Genomic DNA, 26,112 nt, shown 5'->3' on the forward strand with positions numbered 1-26,112 from the left:
TAAATCTTTAAAGAAAAAAAAATATGACAAACCACCTACACCGTCCAGAAAGTAACAGGGACATCCAAGCACTTTTAAGTTAGAAAAATTGTATAAATATAATATAAACCGATCTGCATCAGGGAGAAGTCCCCTGGGTGTGTGTCGGTGAATGCATGAGAAACGACGGGGCCCGGGGTGCCTGACGGGCAGCAGGGCACCACTGCGGCCCACCTCTCTGCGACTCGTGCTTCTCCGTCTTGCCCTGGTAGTCGAAGCCCACGGCGCTCTTGTCCACGCGGTCAGACTGCACGCCGAACTTGCCGCCGAAGCCGCTCGAGTAGTCTGGGGACACAGGGCAGCGGTCAGCAAAGCGTGTCAGGCCAAGTGCCACCTTGGTTAAACGAAGCAAGACTCACCAGGAGGTCAAGCACGCATCTTAAAACGTACAAGCTACCCGCTGTCACACACGGGTGACGCTGGACGCGTCTATGTGCCTCTGCAGTCTGGTCCCTTTCAACTGCTGGAGGGCAGAGGTGAGCTGCAGGCCCACTTTGGGAAGTAACCGTTCAAATAAAGGTCAGTGTATAAAGACAGCTACACAGCTGCACGGTCTTTCTAGAAAAGACCCGACCCCTCCAACACATCGAGCCAGGTGGGCTGGGTGGACCGGCGGTGCCTAAAGCACTCCCAGGCCGAGCTACTTCCCTGGGTCATCGGATGACCCGCAAGAGGCAGAAGTAAACAAGCTTGCAAAAAGCACCTCAAGGGACGTCCCTGGCGGTCCAGTGTTTTAAGGCTCCACGCGTCCACTGCAGGGGGCACAGGTTTGACCCCTGGTCAGGGAACGAGGATCCCACAGGCTTTCAGTTACAAAAAGGCTTTACCAGGGAGCACTACCTCATAAAGATTAGCCTACGCCGTGTTAAAGACGCACGTACACGCTGAAAACGTCGGTAATTTAACAGCTCTGTTTCCATCCTCAGGGGAAAGTTAGTTTTGCCAACCAAGTTAGAGAGGAAAGTGTTCGGGGTCAACGCTGCATGGATGAGGGGAAGCAGCTTCTGCTGCCACACGGGAGGTGGCACGGGGACATGAGACGCCAGCGCTTCGTGGGCTGCGTGGCGGGGACCCCACTGTCACACCACACCCAGAAGACCAGACACCTGAAGACAGCAGTGAACTGCCCGTGGCGACACCCCTGCCCCCCAGGAAGAGGCCTCGAGTGACAACGTGCTCCTGCCCTCCAAAAGCAGGCGGGGCTGCCTTCCCGGAGTCTTTCACATCTCACCTTTCTGCGAGGCGTGTTTCTCAGTTTTCCCCTGGTACTCAAAGCCCACAGCAGACTGCAGTCACAGAGAAAAGGGAAATGCAGTTTTAAATGCCTGGATCCACTATGCATAGGACACTTTAAAAAACATGAACCATGTTATCTTTTGATCTTTGATTTTCTAAGCCATTAACACCCAAAGCCCTGCTGTTTTGAATTCGTACCCCGTGAAACGCTCACGGAAGCCCGGGGGCTGCCCGGGCCAAGCTGCGAGCGTAGCGGCCTGTCCCTCCCCGCCTCCCCTCGGTGGCCGACCCCGCGGAGCGAGCTCAGCCGCAGGACACCGACCCGGGCTGACTCCCATCAGCCCGCTTCTCAAATGGGGTCCCCAAGAGCCACACGAACAGCAGGAACAAGGCCCGGCACCGAGGTGGGCACCACGCACGCAGCCCGGGGGAAGGGCAAACGCGGGACCGTGGCCACACACAGCCTGGCCTGACCCCCAAGCCCAGGCTCTCAATGCCAGGACATAAAACAAAGGGGCTGACGGCCCTGAGCCAGGGACTCGAGAACAGTGGAGTAGCATCCGGACGCTCAGCACAGCGCGGTAAGTGGGCGGCCCTCTGCCAGTCCGCTCTGAACACCCTTGGGGGATCCCTGTCACAGTGACATCCAGGCAGGGACAGTGGGTGTAAACAGTCCCCGCTGGCATCCTGGGACAAATCTAAGGCTGTCCCGGAGTCATCGGATGAGTAGACACCAACATGGGGGTTTCTACAGCAATCAGTAAAAAAACCCTACACTTGACTGTTCTTCTGTTTGTTGGTGTGTCTGGCCGCACGGCCTGTGGGATCCTAGTTCCCCGACCAGGGATCGAACCCGGGACCCTGGCAGTAAGAGCATGGAGCCCTAACCACTGCACCACCAGGGAAGTCCCTGTTCTCGCCTCTTAAAGAGCCAATCATCTCAAAGCAACTGGAAAAGGGGGCCCTGTGAGCCCTGTGGTCAGGACGCCCACCCTGCAGTCCCACGGAGTCGAGGCCCGGAGCACACACACCTGGTGGTGTGCTCTGACCTACGAGGACTGGCTCCCGTGCCCTCCCCGGGCGCCAGCTGCCCAGGATGCTTCACTCACCTGATCAACTCTGTCCATCTGGACACCAAACTTGCCTCCAAACCCCCGGACGGAGTCGACCTGCGAGCAGTGCTTGGAAAGCTTCGACTGATACTCATGGCCGACAGCTGACTGGAACAGGTGGCAAAAATGAAGTGTCAGACTCCCGCCGGTATCCCCACATTGCCCGCCCCCCATGCGGGGTCTAAGGGGGCAGCCCGTACCTGTGGTCAGCGTGGGTGACCCTAATTGAAACCACTCAACGTGGAAGTTAGCCTGGGGGGAGCTGCCTCCCGGGGGGCATCACAAGCCACGGCCACCGGTCAGGTGTTCCCCGAACTCTCTCTGTATAGGCCTCCCTGGAAGCTGCCCAAGAAGCCCGGCCACAAGGGGGACTTCTGACACGACTGGGCATGGAGAACCAGGAGGCCAGGCCCCACCCAGAAACCACAGAGCCAGCAGCCAGCAACGTGACTCCTGAGATCCAGCTCTGGGAAGACTGCTGGCAACAATCACCCTACTCAAACGGGACACTTTCACACCACGGGACCCAGGAATTAGGACACAACATGCATTTTGCTAACAAATCGAGACACAGACAGGTGCGCTGGAGTCACGCCTCACGTTCAGAGTCAAGAGCCACTGTGCGCCCAGCCTGTCCGGGAGCGGAGTGGGCCCGTCAGCACGTCATCAGCCCCACGGACGGGCAGGAAGGGAGTCTGGTGACATCGTCTCAAGGTCACGTGCCAAACAAGCAGTCCACCCCGGGGTTTCCACAGCGTTTCCCACGGTGGAGTCAGCAAACCATGGCCCAGGGCCCACGCCCGGCACTGAAACTTTTTGTAAATAAAGCTTTTCGGAACATACCACCTCCATGCACTCACAGAACGTCTACGGCTGCCTCTGTGTCTCGACAACGCAGCTGGTTCGGGAGCTGTCTGAGATCTTGCGGCGGCCGCAAGGCTGAAAACACTCCCCGAATTCTGAGCAGCCCCCGTCCTGCTCCAGCCTCCCAGGCCCCTGACCCTCAGTGCTCGGCACCAGGGTCCCAGGCTCCCTCAGCAGAATGGACAGTGGTCACGGACCCCTGGGCGGACATCAAGGACACAAGACGCATGCCTGCCACATGACCCAGCGCGGGGCGAGAAGGCACATCCAAACCCTGGTTAACTATTACTCCAGTGAGCCACCCCGCCTCGGGCCCCTCCTACAGTGAGGGACCAGCTAGCGCACCGTGGACCCCCTTCCTGTTTATCTAGAACTTCAGCAGCTGGGTTTGGGATCCAACCACTGCAGAGTCACCGCCACAACTGAGAACTCTGCAGGCCACTCGGAGTGTGCATTCTTTCCACAGCCCAGGGGGCAAAGTAGGTTCTACTTTAAAGTTCGGAGCTGTTACTTTCTCTCCTTTCCGGGTTGGTTCCGATGCCCGTAGCTAACAGCAGATCCACGGCACAGCAGCCTCGGAAAACCTCTGTGGCAGAGACCACCCACCCGCAGCTTCTGGGGTCTCACCCAGAGAACGTCAGCAGAGTGACACGGAGGCGGCAGCACGCAGAGAGGATTCCCCAACTTGACTCTTCATCACAAAGAAGTTATAAGGACACTGCTCTAAAATACGGCCAGTGACAGCTTATTAATTTTTCCAACTTTTTGATCAAAACAGATTTATCCCTCAAACTGCCCTTGATCTTATGTTGACAAGACCGTATTTATTATTGAACAGTCAGCACCGGGCAGAGCGCTGCCAAAAGCAGGAATGTACACTGGTCCCGAGATGTGCCTGGCGAGGAACAAAACCTGCATCACGGACCACGGCCCCCTCTGAGCCCCGAAAGAGGCGTGCGAGATGCTCAGGCCACAGCGCAGATGCGATCCCGATGGCTGCTGCACCTTCCCAGTCCGCAATCCTCTCACAAGTAGGTGCCTGCCCAAGATGCGTTTTTTTCTGGAAGTCTCTATCACACAGTCTCAACACGCAGATCTCAGGGCTTGTTTTCAATTTCTGGAAAGGACAAGTTATGAATAACTTCAGGGTTATTTGTTTCGGTTTGGAACCTTAGTGATTTCTGATGACGCGCTGGTCCAGTGGCGCTCCAGTGAGCTGCCAGGTGTGCAGGGAGGTGCAGGGGGAGGAAGCGCCCGCCGACCACGGCGCCCCCGCTGGATCCACCTGAGGAGAACCACCAGCTGGAGTGAGGGCTCGGTTCCCTGAGCTGTCCGGGTGCCGTCAACACACGGCTCCAGGCACTCACACACCGTCCGCTGAGCGCCTTCACGGTGCCAGGCCCAGCATGAGGCGAGGACAGCTCGTCCAGGCCTCGACGGGAAGGACAGCACGACGCAGGAGTGACGCTGACAGCAGGCAACGCAGACAAAGCACGGGGAGAGGCAGCCGCGGGCCGGCAGGAAGGCTGAAGGACCAGAGGGGCCTGGGCTGGGGGTGCCAGGGTGATGAGGCTCAGGCGGCACAGCGCAGTCCAGCAGCAGCCAAAACAACTGTTTCGTTGTCCTCACCCAGAGCTTCCTGGATGCATCTGCAACGTTCTCCCCAACAGGTTTTTCCAACCCAGAGCTGGGGACCCAGATTTATACTGAACGTCTCTTTGCTTTCACTCCCGTAACCCTGAGAGCCTGGACTCCGTTGGGTGGGAAAGGCTTCTACCTACATGATGCTTTCATTGCCCGAAAAACATGGGGATTTTGCCCGTCTGTGCTCCTAAAAGCCACCAGACTTTCTAGGATCCAAAGATGGTTTCTGCTCCCCACGCCCCTGTGTGCTGTCCAGACGTCTCTGGGAGTGACGGGGTCACTGGGGGCGTCCCTGTCTCTCTCCTGCAGCCTGCCCTTCATAGACTCTGTCTCCAGGCTCATTTCAGACCTGGCTTGGGGTGCCCACAGGTCCCCATGTATCCACTCTGTGGTGACAGAGCCCAGACGGCACACTGTGACACAGCCGTGTCATTCCAGGCCCAGCTCAGATGCCAAGTCCGATCCAGGCACAAGGGGGACAGGGGTGGAATTACAGCCCAGAACCCGACCCAGATGATACCTCTGCACAGAATAAAGGCAGACGTCTCGCATTACCAGCCTGGGAAACCTACCTCTCTGGGGACGTCTAAAGACTGCAGACCTGCTTCACTGCAAACGCGCTACGGACTACTGTCCTCTCTGCAGGGCGGACACCAGCCCCACCAGCTGATCCAGTCCCTTCCCTGAGTGCCAGCAAAGGCTGCTGCATTGTTAACAGCTTCCATCTCCACCTACTTGGACTTGCCTGCCCCCAGCCTGGTGGGCAGTGGCATGACGCCGGGGGCCAGGGTCCTCTCTGAAGTTCACTAAATGTGGGAAGGACATCAGCACGCCTGGTGGCTGAATTTCCACCCTTGACATGAAACAAGGCCCGCAGACTCGGCTCCGGTCTGCAGATGGGTAGCATTCAGGCCGCAGGCTGAACCGCCGCGGTGACGACCACACCCATATCCGCCTTCCAGGCCTCCGTCCTGGTCACAGAGCGGCCTCTGGCAGAACCGGATCTCCCGCTCCGGGGCTCCCGACACACCACCCACTCCCCAGCAGCTCAGCAACTTAAAAGACCTTCCAAAAACGGGAGCCCTTCGCGGGTAAGGTCAATGGAGAGAGGATTACTTCTGGCAAATCCGTCCTCAACAAGTGGACTCCCAACTTTTCACCCAAGGGGGAGGTTCCTGAGTGACCACTCTGCCGACCGCGGTGAGGTCAGGCTCGCCAGGGCCCCACCAGGACGCGGCCGCGCACTTACTTTGTCCATTCTGTCCTGCTCCACACCAAACTTCCCTCCGTAGCCGTGCGAGGCTTTGGGTCCCGTTTCGAGCTCCTTCTCCTTGAGGGTCTGGTGTTCTTGAAACACATTCTCTCTCAGCTTGTGTATGCTTGGGGGGAAGAGATCAAACGAGAAGAAACCGGTCAGACAGACGTGCGTCCTTGCTTTCCAGGAGGACAGACGAGGACAGGACGTGTCATCTCGGCAGAACGTCCCCAGAGGCAGAGGGGAAAAGCAGAGTCCACAGCCCCGCATCCCAGGCAGCCCTAGGACAGAAGCCCAGAGACGCAGAACCCTTAGACGGCTGCTCTTTCCCTGGAGTACGCCAGCTTTTCATTCAAAGGTGAAGTGAGAGGTCTGCAGAATTTACAACGTGAGCGCCATTTTTACTTTAAACACTGGGAACAGTGGGACAGATCACAAGATGTGGCCAAAACCGGGCAGGCCAGGAAGCCTCTGCAGCTGTCTCCGTCGGGAGACCCACAGCAACACGGCGGCCACCTGATCCGGCGCCTCTCCGCCCAAGGGACAACACGTCCACACCTCAACGTTTGGACAACAATCCCAGAAGTTCGGCTACAAAACCAACCAGGCCTGGCCACCTCCCGACCCCCTGACGAGCACGGGAGGAGGACCAGCCTCCCAAGAACACAGAAGGACCAACAGCCATCCTGTCCCTGTGTGCTCTCTGAGCTCTACCCACCCGGAGGCTGCCTGACGAGAGAGAGCTCCTTTCTCCTCCAACCCGCCCTCCCCGACGTGTTCTGAAGCCACGGGGAACAGAAGAGATGAGAGGCCCAGATGGCATCAAGTCAGAAGGCAGCCTAACCCCACAGCGGGTGACCCGAGTCGGCCCCTGGCACCACCGCCTCCGGCCAGTCCCAGGCCCTTCTTCAGGGGCTGTGGGGAGAGGGTGGGCTCAGCGACTCAGGGAGGGAGGAACACTGGTGTCTAAAACGCCCGAGCTGCAGACTTCACCTCCTTTTCGGGACGATCTACTGAGTCTCTCAGCCAAGAACAGCTTCATTTTACTGCAAAGATCCTAAGGCCAAGCAAGACCAGCTCTCTGCCAAGGACCAAAGCGGGTCACCAGTCTGTGAGGACACCTTCACAATCAGAGCACGGGAGCACACGCTCTGAAGCCGGCACAGACTGAGCACATTCTAAAAGGTCCCTTTATCTACACCTCCTGACAGGAAAACAAGCTGCCCCAGAGGTGGCCAGTTTCAACAGTGCCGAGTCAGACAATGACACGCTTCAAGCAGCTCTCCTATTTGAGGCTTTTATGAGAACACAATGCTTAGAATTCAGCTCATGGCATCCAACTGATGACGATAAAATAATAAAAGTATAACAAAATAATAAAAATTAAAGAAAGGTGTTTATGGTCTAAAGTATTCAAAGACATCCCACGCTTTAGAAACCTCCCTTCAGCAGAGACAAGAGCTTAGGTAACTGTGTTCCTTGATGAAAACCACAATATTGAAAAACAGACTCTAGAACTAGAAGCACGAAAGTCATTTGCGATGGGAATTTTTAAGTTACTGAGCACGTTTGTACAGGTACACAAACATGTAGATATATACGTCAGGTCTTACGTTCACCTACTGTATAAATATCGAGTCACAGCGTGCAGCAACGAAGACCCAACGCAGCCAAAACATACATACATACATAAAAAGAATAAGCTGCAAAAAATAAAAAATAAAATAAAAATATCGAGTCACAAAACAAAAGCGATCCCACCGTATGAAGCCATGACCTCATCTCTTATCCCTGCCTTATCTCTTCATCTTTCAGAACATCATTGTCACACAAATACTGAGAAAGGCTCTTACTTGATGTGCTCCTGGTGCCCAGACCCCTGGACGGTTTTGGCCCCCCATCGCTGCTCTTTTTCACTTACGTCATTCTGAAAAGAAAAATAAATGACGAGTGCACCCCACAGCCTGGTTTGTGAGACAACCACCCACCCGCCCACCCAAACCCAAACCCTGGGGCAATCCACTCCGGGAGACGTGGAAGGCAGGCAGACTGGTGACTTGTACCACAAAATCGGGGTCGGTTTCCCAGTCGTCGGCTCCCGCGTCGTCCTGGGTGATGGACACGGTGTGGCCGGCCGAGGCTTTCCACATCTGGAAGAGCAGCGCCACAGTTACAGAGGCCCGAGAGAACCCTGCGCAGAGGCCGACGCAGACACCTTTGCCTGGGACCCCAAAACCCTAGAGGGCACAGGGCAGGCTGGGGGGCTACAAGCTCAAACAGTCACTCATAATCCCCGTGCCTGAGTGACGCCCGTAGGAACAGAAGAAACGCAACATTTTTTAGCTCTAATACGGCTGTCAACCGGCATCAGAAACACATACGAAATGCTCCTGGCTTCAACTCAAGTGAGGAAATTTTCTGGAAAATAAAAAAGTCACGTGTGCACTTACTTCACTCATTGGGAAGATCTTCCTCTCCCACTAAGTCTCATGACAACGATACTGTCCCACATTGGGAATGCACCGAATGTCACCAATGGTAAATTCTGTTGTATTTTATGACAATTTTTTAAAAAGGCACCCATCTTAACTTCAAACTGGAAATTTGGAAATTACCGGAAACCTAATAATGATTTTAACTCGGACTCTGACAAGTCAGTAAATATTTCAAGCGTTGTTTTGCCATCTACTTGGGGAAATAGCACCTAAATGCCAACCTGTCCTCTACTAGGCAGCTCTGAAGACTGGCCACCTTGCCTCCTCAGTAGAGCCCTGAAATTCTGTACATTTATCTAGTGGACAGAACAATGATGCAGCCTCACAACTGCAAAGGCAAAATCTAGCTTTTAAGGGTTTCAAAAGAAAACTGTGTATAAGAAGAATGGATTCATTCTCCCCAAAAGTACTTATAAAATTTCATAGGCCAGGAAGCAACTGAAAGCTTATTTTCATCTAATCAACCGGAAGCCCCATCCCAGCGTCTGAACTGAGGACGAGCGAGTCTCGCTTTGTGGGGTCACTGTGCTTCTGTATGAATCCAGGCTGGACGAGAGCCCTTCACAAGCCTGAGACTCCCCTGTCCAGGTCCACCACCCCCCGCCAGCTCCACTGGGTCACAGGTCCAAGGTGGTGGCGGGGGCGAATCAGGGTGCAGAGCCCTCAGATTTCCAGATGCAACTCCCGCCACATCACCTGGGCAGGGAATCGTGTGCCACCAGGTGGGACAGGACCAGCAATGTCCCTTCAAGGCCACTTCAAACCTTGCTCCCCTCTGACCACGTATGGCAAAGCATGGCAACAATTTCCCAGACGTGGACTTCCCTGGTGGCTCAGTGGTTAAGAATCCGCCTGCCAATGCAGGGGACACGGGTTCGAGCCCTGGTCCGGGAAGATCCCACATGCCGCGGAGCAACTGAGCCCATGCACCGCAACTACTGAGCCTGCACTCTAGAGCCCGCGAGCCACAACTACTGAGCCCATGTGCCGCAACTACAGAAAGCCCGCACGCGGGACCAAAGACCCAACGCAGACCAAGACTAATAAACAAATAAATAAAAGACCAGTTTCTTTTGAGATTAAAGTAAAACATAGAACTTAACCAAGAAATAGTTTCTTTAAAAAAAAAAAATTTCCCAGACGTGAACTGCTTTTGACACAGTTTTCGTGAGCCGACGGACTAGCTTCAGCCCGACCAACGCGCCCCTTCACAGACGGAGAAACAGCTGCCTGAAGCTAAATGGTCTGCCCTCAGCGTCTGACACCCCAAGCCAAGTGCGCCCCATGACACCGCACTGTCCCGGAGAAGGTGCTGCCCGCCTGCAGGACTCCAGCTGCCTAGAGTTCCAACCACTGAGGAGACGGTCACACACAAGACGGGGGTCTCCAGCGAGGCTCACTTCCCCCCGAAGGCAAAGGTGAAAGCCAATGTCCCGGCCTGAGACTTTTCCAGACTCACGGGGCTAGCGCTAGCAAAGCCCACTCTTCACCCACCTTTCCCAAAGCCGGCTTCACTCGTGCGCAGGTGAGCACTTCCAGGCTCTCCCTAACGTCGTGCCCGCTGCCTCCCCCGCCCACCATGGGACAGGAAGAAGGCGCCAGGTGGCTGCTCAGACAGGACAGAGGTGCTCCAAGTCCTGCACTCCAGAGTTCTGCGGAATCCCCTCCACTTCCTAGACCACAGGCAACACTGGAAATTGACTTTATTTTTCAAACAAGGAAATTCCCTCCCAGACAGTTATCATCCCAATCTCTGCAAACCCAGCAAAAGAACACCCCTCTCATTCCCCGTCAAAGGGGTTTACCTTGCCCACCCGTGGGAGAGCACAGGAGAATGTTCGCAGTGCACAAACCTTTCTTTTCCAAGTAAAGATGAAAGACGCTCACAAAACTCTGTTTAAAACACGGGAATCCAACGAGGAATTTCCAGGCATTTGTGAATGATTCTGTCTGTAAAAAGATTAAGAGTAAAAAGCTCAGAAGGGTATGTGCTGACCGGCAGCCAGGGCAAATCTTTACGTGTGGAGATCCTTTTAGAATACCTCTGAAATCCTCCCAAACATAACGAGGTTTTTGCAAAGCAATGTGAAAGGAGGGTGGGAAGAGTTGCATTTTACTAACCAAAAAACTCAACGGATTTTCAGGCACAGTGAGAAACTACAGAAAATGAAGAAGTTCCAAAAGATTTATAACTGAAGTTTCTTCTTAATGCAAACAGAAACTATTGCCGCCATGGCTAACATACATTTCCTGTTTGCTAGAATCCTGACTGCTTTCCATTTCTGTTCCATCCTAATTTATGACTCCACTAAACATCAAAAAATTCTATTACCCTGGGTTTTTAAGAAACAATAACATAAGAGGAGCACTCCCTGAAGGAAGGGGTCATGATGTGGCTGGGATAAAACCAAGCGTGGCGACGGCTACTGGAATGTGAAGAGGGGCGACTCGGGGAGCAAAGGACAAGCAGGCTGCATCTCTGATGAACTGGGTGCGGTTACTGCACAGGACCAAGACTCCGATTCCCCAGGCCACCAGCTCAGCACCTCTTGACTGGACACCGCAGTGCCAGACATTACAGATGAATGCAACCCCCTTGTTCTCCAGGAACAAACCAGTCACAGGCACACACCACTTGTATCGGCACAGGGCTCGCCATGCTTTAGGAGCCGAGGGGTGATGCTGTGCTGGCCCTCCTCACACTCAATCTCCCCTTTGGAAACCCTAACTTCTGCAGGTTGCTTAGTACATTCTGGCAGTTATCAGCCAGCATCTATAAAAGTCTACCCAAGGGCAGCTAGTGATAGGCTCAAATCTACAATAATTTATTACCCTCTCAATACTTTAAGTGTTTGAAAAATCATGGAAACAGCTGTTTGAAAAATTAAAAGCCTGGGTTTTTTTGGATCCAGAGGTAATGCCTCTGGACCCCTACCTCACATCATACACAAAAACTAACTGAAAAATGGATCAAAGACCTAAATGTCTGAACTAAAACTATTAAACTCTTAGGAAAAAAAAAACCACATAAGCATAGATTTTTATAACCTTGAATTTGGCAGTAATTCTTAGATATGATACCAAAAGCACAAGTGAAAAAAAATAAATTGGACAAAGTTTTAAACTTTGTGCTTCAAAGGACACCTGTCAAGAAAGTGAAAATAGAGCTTCCCTGGTGGCGCAGTGGTTGAGTCCACCTGCTGATGCAGGGGACACAGGTTCATGCCCCGGTCCGGGAAGATCCCACATGCCACAGAGCGGCTGGGCCCGTGAGCCATGGCCGCTGAGCCTGCACGTCCGGAGCCTGTGCTCTGCAGCGGGAGAGGCCACAACAGTGAGAGGCCCGCGTACCGCATATATTTTCAAATCATATAGAGAATATATAAAGAACTCTTACAGTTCAATAATAAAAAGGACAATTAACCGTATTTTTAAATGGGAAAAGGACCTGAACAGACATTTCTCCAAAGATACAGAAATGGATGATAAGCTCAAGAAAAGACAGTATCATTAACCATCAAGGAAATGCAAATCAAAACCAATTAGATACCACTCCACACATTCTAGAATGGCTACTATCCAAAAAACAAAAAATAATAAGTTTGCTAAGGGTGTGGAGCAATCAGAACCCTCTTACGTTGCTGGTGGGAAAGTAAAATGAAAAAGTCTGGCAGTCCTCAAAAGGTTAAACACAGAGGTACCGTATGTCCCAGCAATTCCACTCCTAGGTATACACCCAGAGAAATGAAAACTTCCACAGAAAACCTGTAAAGGAATGTTCATAGGGCATTACTCCTAACAGCCCCAGAGTGAAAATAACCTAAGTGTCCATGTTATGTAATAGATACACAGCAGGCAGTCTATGCATACAATGGAATACAATTTGGCAGTAAAAGGAGTGAAGCACTGACACACGCTACAACACGGATGACTCCTGAAAACATTACGCTAAGTGAAAGAAGCCAGACACGAAAGACCATATATTATACAGTCCCATTTATATGAATGGCCAGATCTGGCAAATCTACAGAGACCAAAAGTAGATTGGTGGTCGCTTAGTGTTGAGGGGCTGGGGGAGGGGGACAGGGTTTCTTTGCGAGGTGACGAAACCACCCACGCACAATTAGCTTTCCATTAACCTCGCCCTCTCCAGGGCAGCAGGAAGCCAAAGGGAACAGAAAGGCATCTGAGCAGCCAAAACAGGTATCACAAGGCCCACTCTCTGCACCACAATTGCTCAGAGGACTCCCCTCCCACCTGAGCCTCCTGCAAGGTGACTCAAAGCACCGCCTGTCCAGTGAAAGACGAGACCCCTGGTGGACAACGCGGCACCCCAGGATGTGGGCCACTGCAACACAAGGCAGTCCCCGGGGCTCACCACCATTCTCTCCCTCAACCATGTGCCTCCCCAGCCCCTACTGCGTGCCACGGACCAAAGATCTGCATCACCAATGCCGTTCATCCAATTTAAGTGTTTTATAGATACGTCCCGCAAAATGTTTCAACTAAAAGTCACAGATAGCGGGGGCAAACTGCCAGTTGGGGGGGGAGGGGCAGAGCATCAAAGACAGCCCTGAATCCCCGGCTCTTCACTCTTGCGTCCGGAGGGGCCTTTAGGACCCTTCCTTGCTCCTTGGGCTCCGGGAGTACCTTCCATCCAGGAGAGGAGCGGGCCCGCCTCCGGCAACGGCGCGGTGACTCACCCCGCCGTCAGGCCCGGCCCAGCGCCGGCCTGCGGGGCCGCCGGGCCGAATCACGCGGTCGGGCCCCGGCGGCTTAAGCCCCGACCAAGCTCCGTGGGGCCAAGTCACCGCGAAGCCCCAGCGGGGAGCGCTCGCCCGGGACGCCTCCGGAGCTGCGTCCAGCGGGAAGAGGATTCCTCGCCCCGGAGCCCGACGCGGCCAGATGCCAGAGGGAGGAAGCCCTGTCCCCCTCCTCCACCCGAGACCCTCCGGCAGGGCCATCCAGCTCGCGTCGGAATACTCCCCAAGAGCCCCTTCCAGCTGATTTCCAGCACACCCAGAGGAGGGGCTGTTCCCAACCCACAGCCTCTCAACTCTGCAGCTGCGCCGGTCGCTGCATTTCCACTGACCTGATTGCAACACCTCCCGCTAGGTGCGGGCCCGGGAGCGGGGTGGGAACTGCCCCGCCCGGCCGCCGGGAGACCCCAGCCCCTCCGCCCCTGACCCCCCCGGGTCCCCTTCCTGTAGGGCTCCTCTCCTACCCTAGTCCCCCTCAGCCCTCCGCCCAGGCCCCTCCCTCTCGGCTCTCTGCCCCCGTCTCCTAACCCTCCAGATCCTGGATCCCCTCCCCGTAGGGCCCCTCTCCTCCTAGTTTCCCTCGGCCCTCCGCCCCCTTCCCCTAAATCCTCGGGGCCCGACCTCTCCCCCTAAGCCCTCTCTCTGCCCCTTCCCCCGACCTTGCGGGTCCTGCACCCCCTCCTGGAGGGCCCCTACCCTAGACCCCCTCGGCCCTCTGGCCCCTTCCTCCTAGGGACTCGGGCAACCTCCCCTCATACCCCGGACCCCTCCGCCTCTGGTCCCTCTCCTCCCCCTTCCTGCCCGCAGCCCCGGGCCCCTCCCCCTCCATCGCCCCCGACCGCTCAGAACCGTGTGCCCTTCCCCCTCAGGCCCCGACCCCTTCCTCTTCCCCCAACCCGCCCCCTTTCCTCTGACCTCAGCCTTTCCCTCCGGCCCAGCCCCTAGCCAGCCCATCCCCTTCTCTCCGACCTCAGCCCCCTGCCCCGGGAAGCCTCGCCCGCGCTCCCCCCGCGCCCGAAACCGCGAGCGGAAATGCGGCGAGACCGCCGCGGCCGCCGCTTCCTTCCCGTTTCAGGACCCGGCGGCGCCGACCGCAACTGAGGAACCGGCCCTCCCCGCCTGGCGGAAGGCGCGCTCGCTCACCACCGCTGGGGTCGCTCCGGTCCGGTCCAGCTCCGCCCTGTCTCCGGCGCGCCCCCCGCTCCCGCCGCTCCGGCCGCTCCCGCTGCTCCTAGGCGCCCCTCTCCACTTCCGGTTCCGCGGGCGGGGGCGGGGCCGCATCCGGGTCCCCGAGGCCACGCCCCCGCCGGCACGCCCCGCCCCCGCCCGGTCAGAGACCTGCGGCCTTGCTGAGACGGCGGCGTGGGAGCCGTGGTCCAACCCCGGCTGACCGGCCCGCGGTCCCTGCCGCTTCCCTCGTCCACGTGGCGCCGGAAGCGCCCCCCGCTGGCGCAGGCGCGAGCTCCGCCCAGGTGCCAGCCTGCAAAGCATGCTTAAAAGTTAGATGACTGTACAGAGTATATTTAGGCCCACCGTGCGCGGGCCAGACTGTGCTCAGATGCACACAATCCAAGGTGGTCATACTGAATTCATAGCACAGCCCGAGAGAACAAAGGGAAAATGAGCCGGGAAAGGGGACAATGCCAAGTGCGCTGAGCCCTGAGGACACAGGAGGTAACTGTGACGGCCAGTTACCTGGAAGGAACAGCGCCCTCCTCATCCATCCATGTGACCATCCATTACCCATACGTACATCATCCATCCATCCATCTTCTCCATCCATTTTCCATCCATCATCCATTCACCCACCTATCCATCCCCCCACCCATCCATCCACCTGTCCATCCAGAGAAGGCCAGATATGTGTCAGGAATAGAGGTCAGCAGAATAAACGTGGTCCTTGCCCTCAGAGACCTTTCAGCCTAGAAGAGGGGTCAGGCATTAATCGAATAGGTATATACTTAGGAAACAAGGTATATGGTATAGAAGAAGTCAAAGGTCATGACATTATATTGGGGAGAAGATGGGACCCGAGCTCATCCAGGAGATCGGAGGTTTCTGTGAGCGATTAACATTTGTGCTAAGATCTGAAGGCCAAACAGAAGTAAACAAGGTAAGAAGGGAAAAATTTTCCAGGCAAGGAAAGAGCCTGTGCGAAGGCCCTGAGGCAGGAAAGGTCTTGCCACATGGGAACTGAAGGAAGTTCAGTGCAGCAGAAGTGTGGTGATGAAGCAGGGTAGTGGGGCCAGACGGGGCCAGGTCATGTAGAGATTGGGAGGGCACAGCAAGGACCTTAGTCTTTATTCTAGAAGAAACAGGAAGTCCTTGGAGGAGATTAAGCAGATGGCAGACATCATACAGTTTGAACTGTAATGAAATCCCTCTGGCTGCTGGGTGGAGAGTGGATGGGAAGAGGGCCAGGTAGGATCCTAGTAGCCTACTGGCTACCACCAGTTCAGGCAAACTGGTGGTAGCAAGTAAGATGGAGAGAAGTGAGTAGGTACAAGATACATTTAGGAAGTTAAATTGTCAGGTTTGAGGATGGACTGGGGGTATGGGGTGGGGAAGGAGATGTCAGGGGTCAAAGGATAATTTTTTAAAGATAAAATCATGATTTTCATACGCATGTAAAATGAGCACATGTCAAAGATCTTATTTCACTTAATAATAAATGAAGCAAAAATGTGTTACAACTTGTTCAGAGGAGAAGTCGAAGGCATGCTGAAATGAAGTTGCAAAAACCGGTCTATCCATAGGGCAATGTCAGTTGTATTTCATTGGACACAGGTAATTTGCCTTTCTGTGGATGCAAATTATTTGCACTGCTGTCTGTTTTCTACAGGTTAACTTCTGCCTCTACAGAGGTACGGAATAATCAAGGCAAAAATAATAAAGGCACACATACTGTCGAATCATGTTTATCAGAGGCTTCAGCATTCTGTTAAAAGAATATCTAAGAATCATTTTTGCCCATTCTAAAGTCTGGAATTTTTCCTTACAAAAGGATGACTCCTGGTATCTGAGTAGATGCTCAGACAGGGCAGATGGGCAGGGTGGGGAATGAGGGTTGGAGGGTGGGGGAGAAGATGCACCAAGATTGCGGTGGAAAAGTGAGGATACCTTTGTGGACTTGGTACCTTTGAGGGGCCTGTTGCATGTCAAAATGAGGTCCACGAAGTGATGCTGGAGAGATGGCTTTTGAGCAGGAGCTTTAAGACTAAGCAGGATAAGGACGTAAAAAGGTAGGAAGGCCATCCCGGGAAGAGGGAGGGATTGCGGCAAAGGCACAGAGGTGGGAGAGAACGGGGTCTGCATAGAAAACCTTGAGGTCAGATGGATAGAATCGAAGTGTTTTCACTTCCATCATTACAACGGACAGTGCAGTGCTGTGAGCAGTCAGGCCTCAAGCTAATTGCTTGGTGGACTAAGGGAAGGCTCCCTTTTGATATAGGACTTTAGGCTCTGGAGGCAGAGGGTCTGACAATAGATCCCAACACCAAGGCCTACTAGCTTTGTGACCGTGGCCAGTCACTCCGTCTTTCTGAGCCCCGGTCTCCCCGTTTGTGCAGCTAGCTGTTGTCTCCTGGAGATTGTAATATGCAGGTCCCATGTTGCTTGGTTAGCCCAGGGCCCGGCCTACAGTAAGTGCCCAGTAAGTGTTGACCCTGTTGACTGAAAAAGGATGCACAACGTGAGAGTTGTGAGTTAAGTTTTATTTGGGGCAAAATGAGGACGACAGTCTGAGAGACAGCCTTTCAGATGGCTCTGAGGAACTGCTCCAAAGAGGTGGAGTCGGGGGGGTCAGTATACATATGATTTTAGTGAAGGGAGGGGTACATGCAGTCAAACACACATTCTCACAGAGACTTGCTGCTAGCCACAAGGTGCAGATGTCCCTGTTAATAATTTTAGTGCTTTTCTAGGTATGAGAAGACACAAGAAATTGGGCTCAGAAAATCTTCTCCTGAAAATATCTAACTATCTGAAGACCTGTTCTGCCAGTTTTTCCCCCCCGAGCACAGAGCACCTCATTCCTGATCTCCACCCTGACCTCCTTTCAGGGTAGGTTGAGGGTCAGTGACTTCAGTAGCTCATGACCTCATCCTTGTAGAGGCAGAGGGAAATATCAGACCTGGAATTAGGGGAACTAACATTTGGGGACAGCCTGGCTTTGTCAGACACCACTGCGAGATTTTTAAAGTATGTGTGATGTTGTGATTTATAAGAAATATGGGGACTTCCCTGGCAGTCCAGTGGTTAGGATTCCGGGCTTTCACTGCTGTGGCCCGGGTTCAATCCCTGGTTGGGGAATCGAGATTCCCGCGAGCCACGCAGCACGGCCAAAATAAAAAATTTTAAAAAAGAAGTATGTATTTGGTCATTCAGATGACCAAATGTATATTTCTTATATATAGTTGATCTTCATTCACAGTTCCTGTTTTACAGCTCCCCAAACCCTTGGAATTTCCTAACTGTTAAGAGCATAAATGTGTCTGGTTAAATGAATGAGCTGACTTTTGGAAAGCACCTAAGGATGGGAGCTGGTTGCCAGGAGAACCAACTAAGTGACTAGAGGGTTGGAAATTTCAGTCCCACCCTTGAGCTCTGGGGAGGGGTGAAGCGAAGAACGGCGGGTTGAATTAATCGCCAATGGCCAATAGTTCATCCATCGTGCATGTGTAACGAATCCTCCATAGAGACCCAAAAGGACGGGGCTCTAGGAGCTGGTGAACGTGTGCAGATTTGGGGAGAGTGCTGCTCGGAAAGCATGGAAGCTCTGAATCCTTTCTCACACCTTGCCCTGTGCATCTCTTCCATCTGGCTGTTCCTGAGTTCATAACCTTTTAAAATAAATCTGTGATCAGTAAGTAACAAGGTTCTCTGAGTTCTGTGAGCCACTCTAGCAAATTCATCAACCCCAAGGAGGGTTGGGAACCTCTGACTTATAGCCAGTGGCTTAGAAGCACAGGTGACAACCTGCACTTGGGGCTGGTGTCGGAAGTCCAAGGAGGAGGTCGTGGGAACCTCCAGTCTGTAGCCAGTGAGTCAGAAGTGCAGGTAGCAACCTAGACTTGCAGTTGACATCTGAAGTGGGCGTGCGGGAGTTGTGCGACTGAATCTGTAACCTTCAGGCTCTGACGCCACCTCGGAGCAGGTAGCGTGAGAACTGAGCTGAATTCTCAGGCGCCCTGCCAGTGTCTGAGAATTGTTTGTTGGTGGGGGGGGGCTACCCCGACATTAGAAGTGGAGTCTCAGAACACCAATAGGATATTTCATTTTCCCCTCCAAACAGCTTTATGCGTTGAAATTATTTTTTAAGAGTAGTTTTTATTGAGCTATAATTACATAAAATACAGTGGTTTTTTAGTATTGTCACGAGGTGGTGCTGTTACCCTCCAGGGCTCTTGGCCCCCTTAATCAATAGAAATGGATCAGAGGCCAGACAAGAAATTCAGGCAAGGCTGTACTGGGGCCCCTGCGGCAGCAGGGGGGAGCGAGAACAAGTAACAGGTTCCCTTGCTTGCTCACTTCCCGAGGGGAGGCCAGCTGGTTCCTTCTATGGGGTGAGGGTAGGGGTGTGTCCTGGGGTCGGGCTGGAGGTGTGACTTAGGGGGTTTGCCCAGCCCTTTGGTCGTGGTGTGTGCAGGGGGCCTGCGCAGTGCCCTGCTTCTGCTCCCGGCTCTTCAGAGGCGGCAGTTGGGTTTTTGGTCTTTTTGTACCTTCTTGTCCATAATTTGCCCCAACTGCACATGCACGCAGTTATTTTTAGTCCCTTAAAGTTCCTTTGCATTTTGTTGCTCAAGGAGATGTTTGTCCAGATGTAAGCACTGCAGCAAAGGGTCCAGGTCCCAGGTCCCAGGCTGTCTCAGTGCAACCATCACCACAACCGACCTTTAGAACATTTTCATACCCGCCGAGAGGAGACCCTGCTTGTTAGTGATCAATTCCTAACCACCCCACCCCACCCCAAGCAACCACTCATCTGCTTTCTCTCGATGAGCTGGAATTATTTTTTTAAATATTTATTATATTACATAATTATATAATACAAACGCCACATTCAATGAGCTGGAATTACTGCTTCCATTGTCTAGATTAGAATAACCAAAGCTCACAGGAGACTGGTCAGCAGGAAGGTGGCATGAGCTTTGTGACGCACAAAGACCACTGTGGCTGCTACGGGGAGGACAGACCATGCTTCAGAGTGACTTCTGGGGAAAAGGTGTGGCAGGCTCCCCCGCTGAAGCACTGTTTCTGTCCCTCAGGAGGGTGTGGGAAAGACCAGCTGGCCACCTAGCAACTATAGAACCGATGTAAACTTTCAAAAGCAAAAAGGTGCAGCCATGCTCCAAGGTGAATACCTCTGTGGACCAAAAGGGAACAGAAATGCAAAGCAGTGAGCGGGCTGAGGCTGCGGGTCCACTTACACGTGGATTATTTTCCAACAGTAAATGCGTTAGACCCACGTGGTTCAAGGTTTGTTGAATCTTCGGCTGTGGAGGAACCGCGCCTACAGAGGGCCCACTATAAATTATACTCAGATTTTTGACTTTGAGGAGGGCTGGCACCCCTAACCCCTGAGTGGCTCAAGGGTCACCTATGCACCAAGAAATACAGTAAAACTGCAAACTCTCAAGAATCAAAAATCATAAAAGCTACCAGAATGAAAAGACAGATGGTTTGTGAAAGGATGACAGTTAGCCCCACTACAGACATGCCCTCTGCCTAAAGGGTGTCAGGTGACAGTGGGCTAATATCTTTGAAGGGTTGAGAAAAAATAACCATCAATATGGAATGTGATAGAGTATTTCCAAGAGTGTGTTGTAGATGTTATAATAATGAGCCTTATTATGGACTGAATGGTGTTCCTGACCCCCAGCACCTCAGAATGTGACTGTATTTGGAGATGAGATAGGGCCCTTAAGGATGTAACTACGGTTAAATGAGGTCATAAGGGTGAGGCCCTAACCTAATAGGACTGGTGTCCTTATGAGAAGAGGAGAAAAGCACACAGACACACAGAGGGACGACCCCGTGAGGACACAGGGAGGAGACGGCCGTCTACGCGCCGAGAAGAGAGGCCTCAGGAGGACCTGGCCCCGCCCACACCTGGATCTCGGATTCCAGCCTCCAGGACTGGGGACAGTGATGTCAGTTGGTTAAAGCCCCTCGTGTGTGATATTGTGTTGTAGCAGGCAGACTCATACAGCCCTCAGTGTGTCCACACCTCTTTGTTGTGTGACTGACCTAGCCGGTTTGGGCTATAATAACACAATACCTTAGGCTGGGTGGCTTATGAATTTATTTCTCACAGTTCTAGAGGCTGGGAGTCCCAGATCAAGGTGCCAGCAGAATTGGTGTCTGGTGAGAGCTGGCTACCTGATTCATAGCCGGCCAGCTTCTCCTTGTGTCTTCACGTGGCGAGGGAGCTCTCTGGGTCTCTTTTATAAGAAAACGAATCCCATTCATGAGGTCTCCACCCTCAGGACCTAAGCATCTCCCAAAGGCCTCACCTCCAAATACCATCACACTGGGCATTAGGTTTCAACGTATGAATTGGCGGGGGGAACACAAACATTCAGTCCACAGCAGTGATGTAACTGTTCCGCTTATCAGGAAACAGATCTATTTCTCCAAGCTTTTGAATCTGGACTGGCATTGTGACACTCTGATCAATAGAACATGGCAGAAATGACATTGTATGAATTCTATTTTTGGGGGGGATCCCCCCACACCACACAGCATGTGGGATCTTAGCTCCCTGACCAGGGATCAAACACGTGCCCCCTGCAGTGGAAACATGGAGTCTTAACCACTGGACCACCAGGGAAGTCCCATTGTATGCATTCTAAATATAATGTTAAGGATCCTTAACATTACGATGTTAGCCCTTACGATGCCTTGCTGCTTCTGGTCTTGCAATCTTGGAACTTGAGACTACATTGCTGTGAAGAATCTCCTGGAGTGTGAGAGATGCCACATGAAGGAGAAGCCAGGCCTCCCAGCCAAAAGCCAGCACCAGCTTCCAGGTACTTGACTGAGACCATCTCGGACTTCCCAGCCCCACAGGAGCTGTCAGGTGACTGCCATCACGTAAGTGGTTCCAGGAAAGGCCAGCAGAGGAACCACCCAGGTTGCCAGTCCACCGAATCAAGAGAAACAAGAAATCATTTTTTTTACCACCAAGTTTTGGGGTGGATTTTTACAAAGCAACAGATAAGATAGCAGATGGTGATCTTTCAGGGAACTGTGAAATCAATTTTCTGGGGGAGGAAAACAGCATAAAAAGTATATAAGATGGCAGAATAGAATATATGAGTTCATTTTATACATAATAGTTGCAATTATCTATTGCTGTGTAATAAGGCACTCCAAAAGTTCATGGTGAAAAACAACCACCATTTTATGCTGAAACTTCATGGATCAGGAGTTTGGAAAGTGCAGGGGATGGCTCATCTTTGTTTTCGATGGAGCCTCGGCTGTGATAGATCAAATTTTGGGCTGTGGCTGGATGAACTGATTAGGACCATATGTCTGGGGCCTTGGCTCTGCTGGATGCATTCCTCGTTTCTTCTCCCCATCATGTCTTCAGGAACAGGAACGTCCAACTTGGCTTCTTCACTTCCAATAGGCTGGCAGGAGCCGTGAGGATCTCGCTCTGCACAGCTCTCCATGGGGCCAGCTTGGGCTTCCTTACAGCACGGGGGGCCTGGGTAGCTGGACTTCTTACTCGTTGGCTGGTTTCTGCAAGGTTTCTGCTGACCTCGCTTCAGAGGTCCGTGAACATCACACCTGCTACATTCTTTTGGTCAACCAGGTAGGTCACTGAGGCCAGCCCAGGCTTAAGGAGGTCCGGAGGTGGGGATTAAGACCCCACCTCTCAATGAGAGGAGCAGCAAAGAATCTGCAGCCTAGGTGGTATTTTGTCACATACTGTATTTCTAAGATGTCATTGCTTGTAAGACACATCCTGACTTCACGGGTAAAAAAATGTGAAAAAACGGTCTTAATAAAATTGATGAAATGTAGTGTATACACGCTGGGCTGTGGTGTAAAATGTTTTCCACTGTGGGTTGCTTAAAAGTTCAAAACTAGGCTAAATTACATTCCAAAGTGAGAGCCAAGAAGCAATTTCCAGACATCTAGTCCAGACTAAGACAGTTTGTCACATGGAGGATGTCCCTAAAATAACTATTAAAATTTTTGTTATGCTAAAAAAATTCACACGAATGCAAAAGTAGATTAATATAATAAAACTTCATGAAACCGTGACCCATCTTTTTTTCTTTTTTAACATCTTTATTGGAGGGTAATTGCTTTAAAATGTTGTTAGTTTCTGCTGTATAACAAAGTGAATCAGCTACATGTATACGTATATCCCCATATCCCCTCCCTGTTGTGTCTCCCTCCCTCCCACCCTCCCTATCCCACCCCTCTAGGTGGTCACAAATCACCCAGCTGATCTCCCTGTGCTATGCGGCTGCTTCCCACTAGCTATCTATTTTACGTTTGGTAGTGGATATATGCCCATTCCACTCTCTCACTTCATCACAGCTTACCCTTCCCCTCCCCGTGTCCTCAAGTCCATTCCCTATGTCTGCATCTTTATTCCTGTCCTGCCCCTAGGTTCTTCAGAACCCTTTTTTTTTTATTAGATTTCATATATATATATATATGGAATACATATATACGGTAGTTGCTTTTCTCTTTCTGACTTACTGCACCCCGTATGACAGACTCTGGGTCCATCCACCTCATTACAAATAACTCAATTTTGTTTCTTTTTATAGCTAAGTAATGTTCCATTGTATGTATGTGCCACATCTTCTTTATCCATTCATCTGTCGATGGACACTTCCATCACCCATCTTTAACAGTTATCTCCCGACAGGGTCAATTTTGTTTGATCCATATCCTGACTTATCCCTGCCCCAGGATTATTTTAAAGCAAATGCCAGACACTGTATTATTGCATCTGTAAATACTGGGGAATACTGTCTTTCCACATGCCTTTTTTGTTGTAATCATAGTAATCCATTTGGCTTGGCAATAAATAATATTTACAGCCTTATTAATGGAAACAGTGGACATGGATTCAACCAACTTTGATTTAACTGTGTTGGGAGAGAAAAGGGCAGGGCAGAGGAATGCTAAAGTTCCCATCTACCATAAAGAGTTGCCAATCTGCAAAGTCTAAAATTGGTGAATCAAGGGTTTCCCTGATGGCGCAGTGGTTAAGAATCCGCCTGCCGGTGCAGGGAACACGGATTCGAGCCCTGGCCCGGGAAGATCCCACATGCCGCGGAGCAACTAAGCCTGTAAGCCACAACTACTGAGCCCGAGAGCCACAACTACTGAAGCCCACGTGCCTAGAGCCCATGCTCCTCAACAAGAGAAGCCACCGCGACTAGAGAAAGCCCGCACGCAGCAACAGAGACCCAACGTTGCCAAAAATAAAAACACATAAATAAATTTATAAAAAATAAAAATAAATAAAATTGGTGAATCAAGAGGCCACATTAAGCACAAATTATTTAGGAGTAAGGAAGCAAATAGAGGAAAGAGTTAACCCAGTTGTACATGGACCACAGAAGGGGAAGTCAGAGAGTGGGGCCGCTGGGGTTTCACTTAAGTGATATACATGTTATTACTTTGATTAAAATAAAACATTAAGAAGAAAATAAGGTGGGGACTTCCCTGGTAGTTCAGTGGTTAAGACTCCACGCTCCCAATGCAGGGGCCCCGGGTTCGATCCATGGTCCGGGAACTAGATCCCACATGCATGCCACAACTGAGTTTGCATGCCACAGCTAAGGAGCCTGCCTGCTGCAACTAAGGAGCCTGCCTGCCACAACTAAGACCCGATGCAACCAAATAAATAAATATTAAATTAAAAAAAATAAGAAGTTGGAGAATTGATGACTAAAATCTCTTTGGCCCTATAGGTAGTGTAATACTACAATTCCTCAGTTACGTTGTTTTTTTAAAAATAAATTTATTTATTTCATTTATTTTATTTTTGGCTGCATTGGGTCTTTGTTGCTGCGCGCGGCTTTCTCTAGTCACAGCGAGTGGGGGCTACCGTTCGTTGCAGTGCACGGGCTTCTCATTGCGGTGGCTTCTCTTTGTTGCGGAGCACGGGCTCTAGGTGCACAGGCTTCAGTAGTTGTGGCGTGCAAGCTCAGTACTTGTGGCGCACGGGCTTAGTTGCTCCGCAGCACGTGGGACCTTCCCGGACCAGGGCTCAAACCCGTGTACCCTGCATTGGCAGGCGGATTCTTAACCACTGTGCCACCAGGTAAGTCCCCAAATCACTTTTTAATAGAGCAGAGCCTGTCTGTCTACCTTTGCAGCTAGGGACACTCGACACACTCCAGTTGGAAGAATACCTCTCCTACCAGTCAAACCTGTTTGCACGCCACGGGTCATTCTGATTATTTTAAAATATTTTCCATGTTCTTCCTGGCCAGTCTCTGCCCGCACCTGCCAGGTCACTCTGAGCCGTCTGACGCTCCTTCCTCCCACGTCCCAGCCCAGCACCCTGCTCTCTGCTCACAGCGCGGTTCACGGGATGTCGAGGGTCCAGTCTCCACTAGAGGGCAGTCCCTGGGGAGGGCCAGTTCTACCCATCCTGGTCTCCCCAGGGCAGCAGGGTCTTCTCCAGAGTGCCTAATGGTGGTGGTCCCACAAAGATACGTCTGTGCACATCTCTGGAACTGGTGAATGTGACTTTATTTGGCAAAGTGATCTTTGTAATGTAATTAAGGATCTTGAGATGAGATCGCCTTGGATTACCTCGGTGGGCCAATGACAAGTGTTCTTATAAAGAGACAGAAGATGAGACACTCAGAGGAGAGGCCACGTGAAGACAGAGCAGACTGGAGGGATGCGGCCACGGCCACGGAAGCCAGCAACCACCGAACACAGGAAGAGAGAATGGACCCTCCCCTCGAGCCTCCGCAAGGACCTGGCCCACCTCCTCTCCCACTGCACCTGCACGCCGGGCGGAGGGCTGCGCACAGTGCTGGGCTCAGACAGCAGTACTTGAAAAGGTGCCCCGCTGAGTCCAGGACATGAAACAGCAAAGGCACCGGCTACCCACTCTCACCAAGGGATTAAGCCAATGAAATGTAAGAAACAAAAGGATCTGCTATATTTAGAAATGTATTGAGGACTTCCTTGGTGGTGCAGCGGTTAAGAATCCGCCTGCCAGTGCAGGGGACACAGGTTCGAGCCCTGGTCCAGGAAGATCCCACATGCCGTGGAGCAACTAAGTCCGTGCACCACAACTACTGAGCCTGGGCTCTAGAGCCCGCGAGCCACAACTACTGAGCCCTCGTGCCACAACTACTGAAGCCCACATGGCTAGAGCCCGTGCTCCGCAACAAGAGAAGCCACCGCAATGAGAAGCCCGCGCACCGCAACGAAGAGTAGCCCCCGCTCGCCGCCACTAGAGAAAGCCCGTGCGCAGCAACGAAGATCCAATGCAGCCGAAACTAAACACAAACACATTTATAGACATGGACCGGATGCCACGTGGGTAGTTACCACAGCAGCTGTGGAGGTGCTTGGATGGGCACCTGCTCATCCATCCGGCGAGCACACAGGGAAGACGGGCTCTTCCGGACGCCCCGGAAACCCAACTTGGGTGAGGAGAGGAGTTAGCTCGCAAAAGGCAAAGAACAAAACCCAAAACCGCAGTGACC

General features: G+C 52.3%; 1 protein-coding gene across 2 annotated transcripts in view; it reads right to left on the reverse strand.

Annotated features, from left to right (window-relative positions):
* Positions 1-14,678, reverse strand: part of CTTN (cortactin) — a 32,648-nt gene extending 17,970 nt beyond the window's left edge. For both annotated transcript variants that reach the window (XM_082626241.1, XM_082626240.1), the window contains exons 1-8: positions 14,549-14,678; positions 10,499-10,595; positions 8,214-8,300; positions 8,004-8,077; positions 6,145-6,274; positions 2,385-2,495; positions 1,271-1,325; positions 214-324 (exon numbers count right to left, since the gene is read on the reverse strand). In XM_082626241.1, coding sequence (XP_082482367.1) covers positions 214-324; positions 1,271-1,325; positions 2,385-2,495; positions 6,145-6,274; positions 8,004-8,077; positions 8,214-8,300 — 568 coding nt within the window. In that variant the 5' untranslated portion in view covers positions 10,499-10,595; positions 14,549-14,678. The remainder of the gene's footprint in view (positions 1-213; positions 325-1,270; positions 1,326-2,384; positions 2,496-6,144; positions 6,275-8,003; positions 8,078-8,213; positions 8,301-10,498; positions 10,596-14,548) is intronic.
* Positions 14,679-26,112: the final 11,434 nt, after the last annotated feature.

This window comes from Mesoplodon mirus (genome assembly GCF_964341445.2).
Source record: "Mesoplodon mirus genome assembly, chromosome: 7".
Lineage (NCBI taxonomy): Eukaryota > Metazoa > Chordata > Mammalia > Artiodactyla > Ziphiidae > Mesoplodon > Mesoplodon mirus.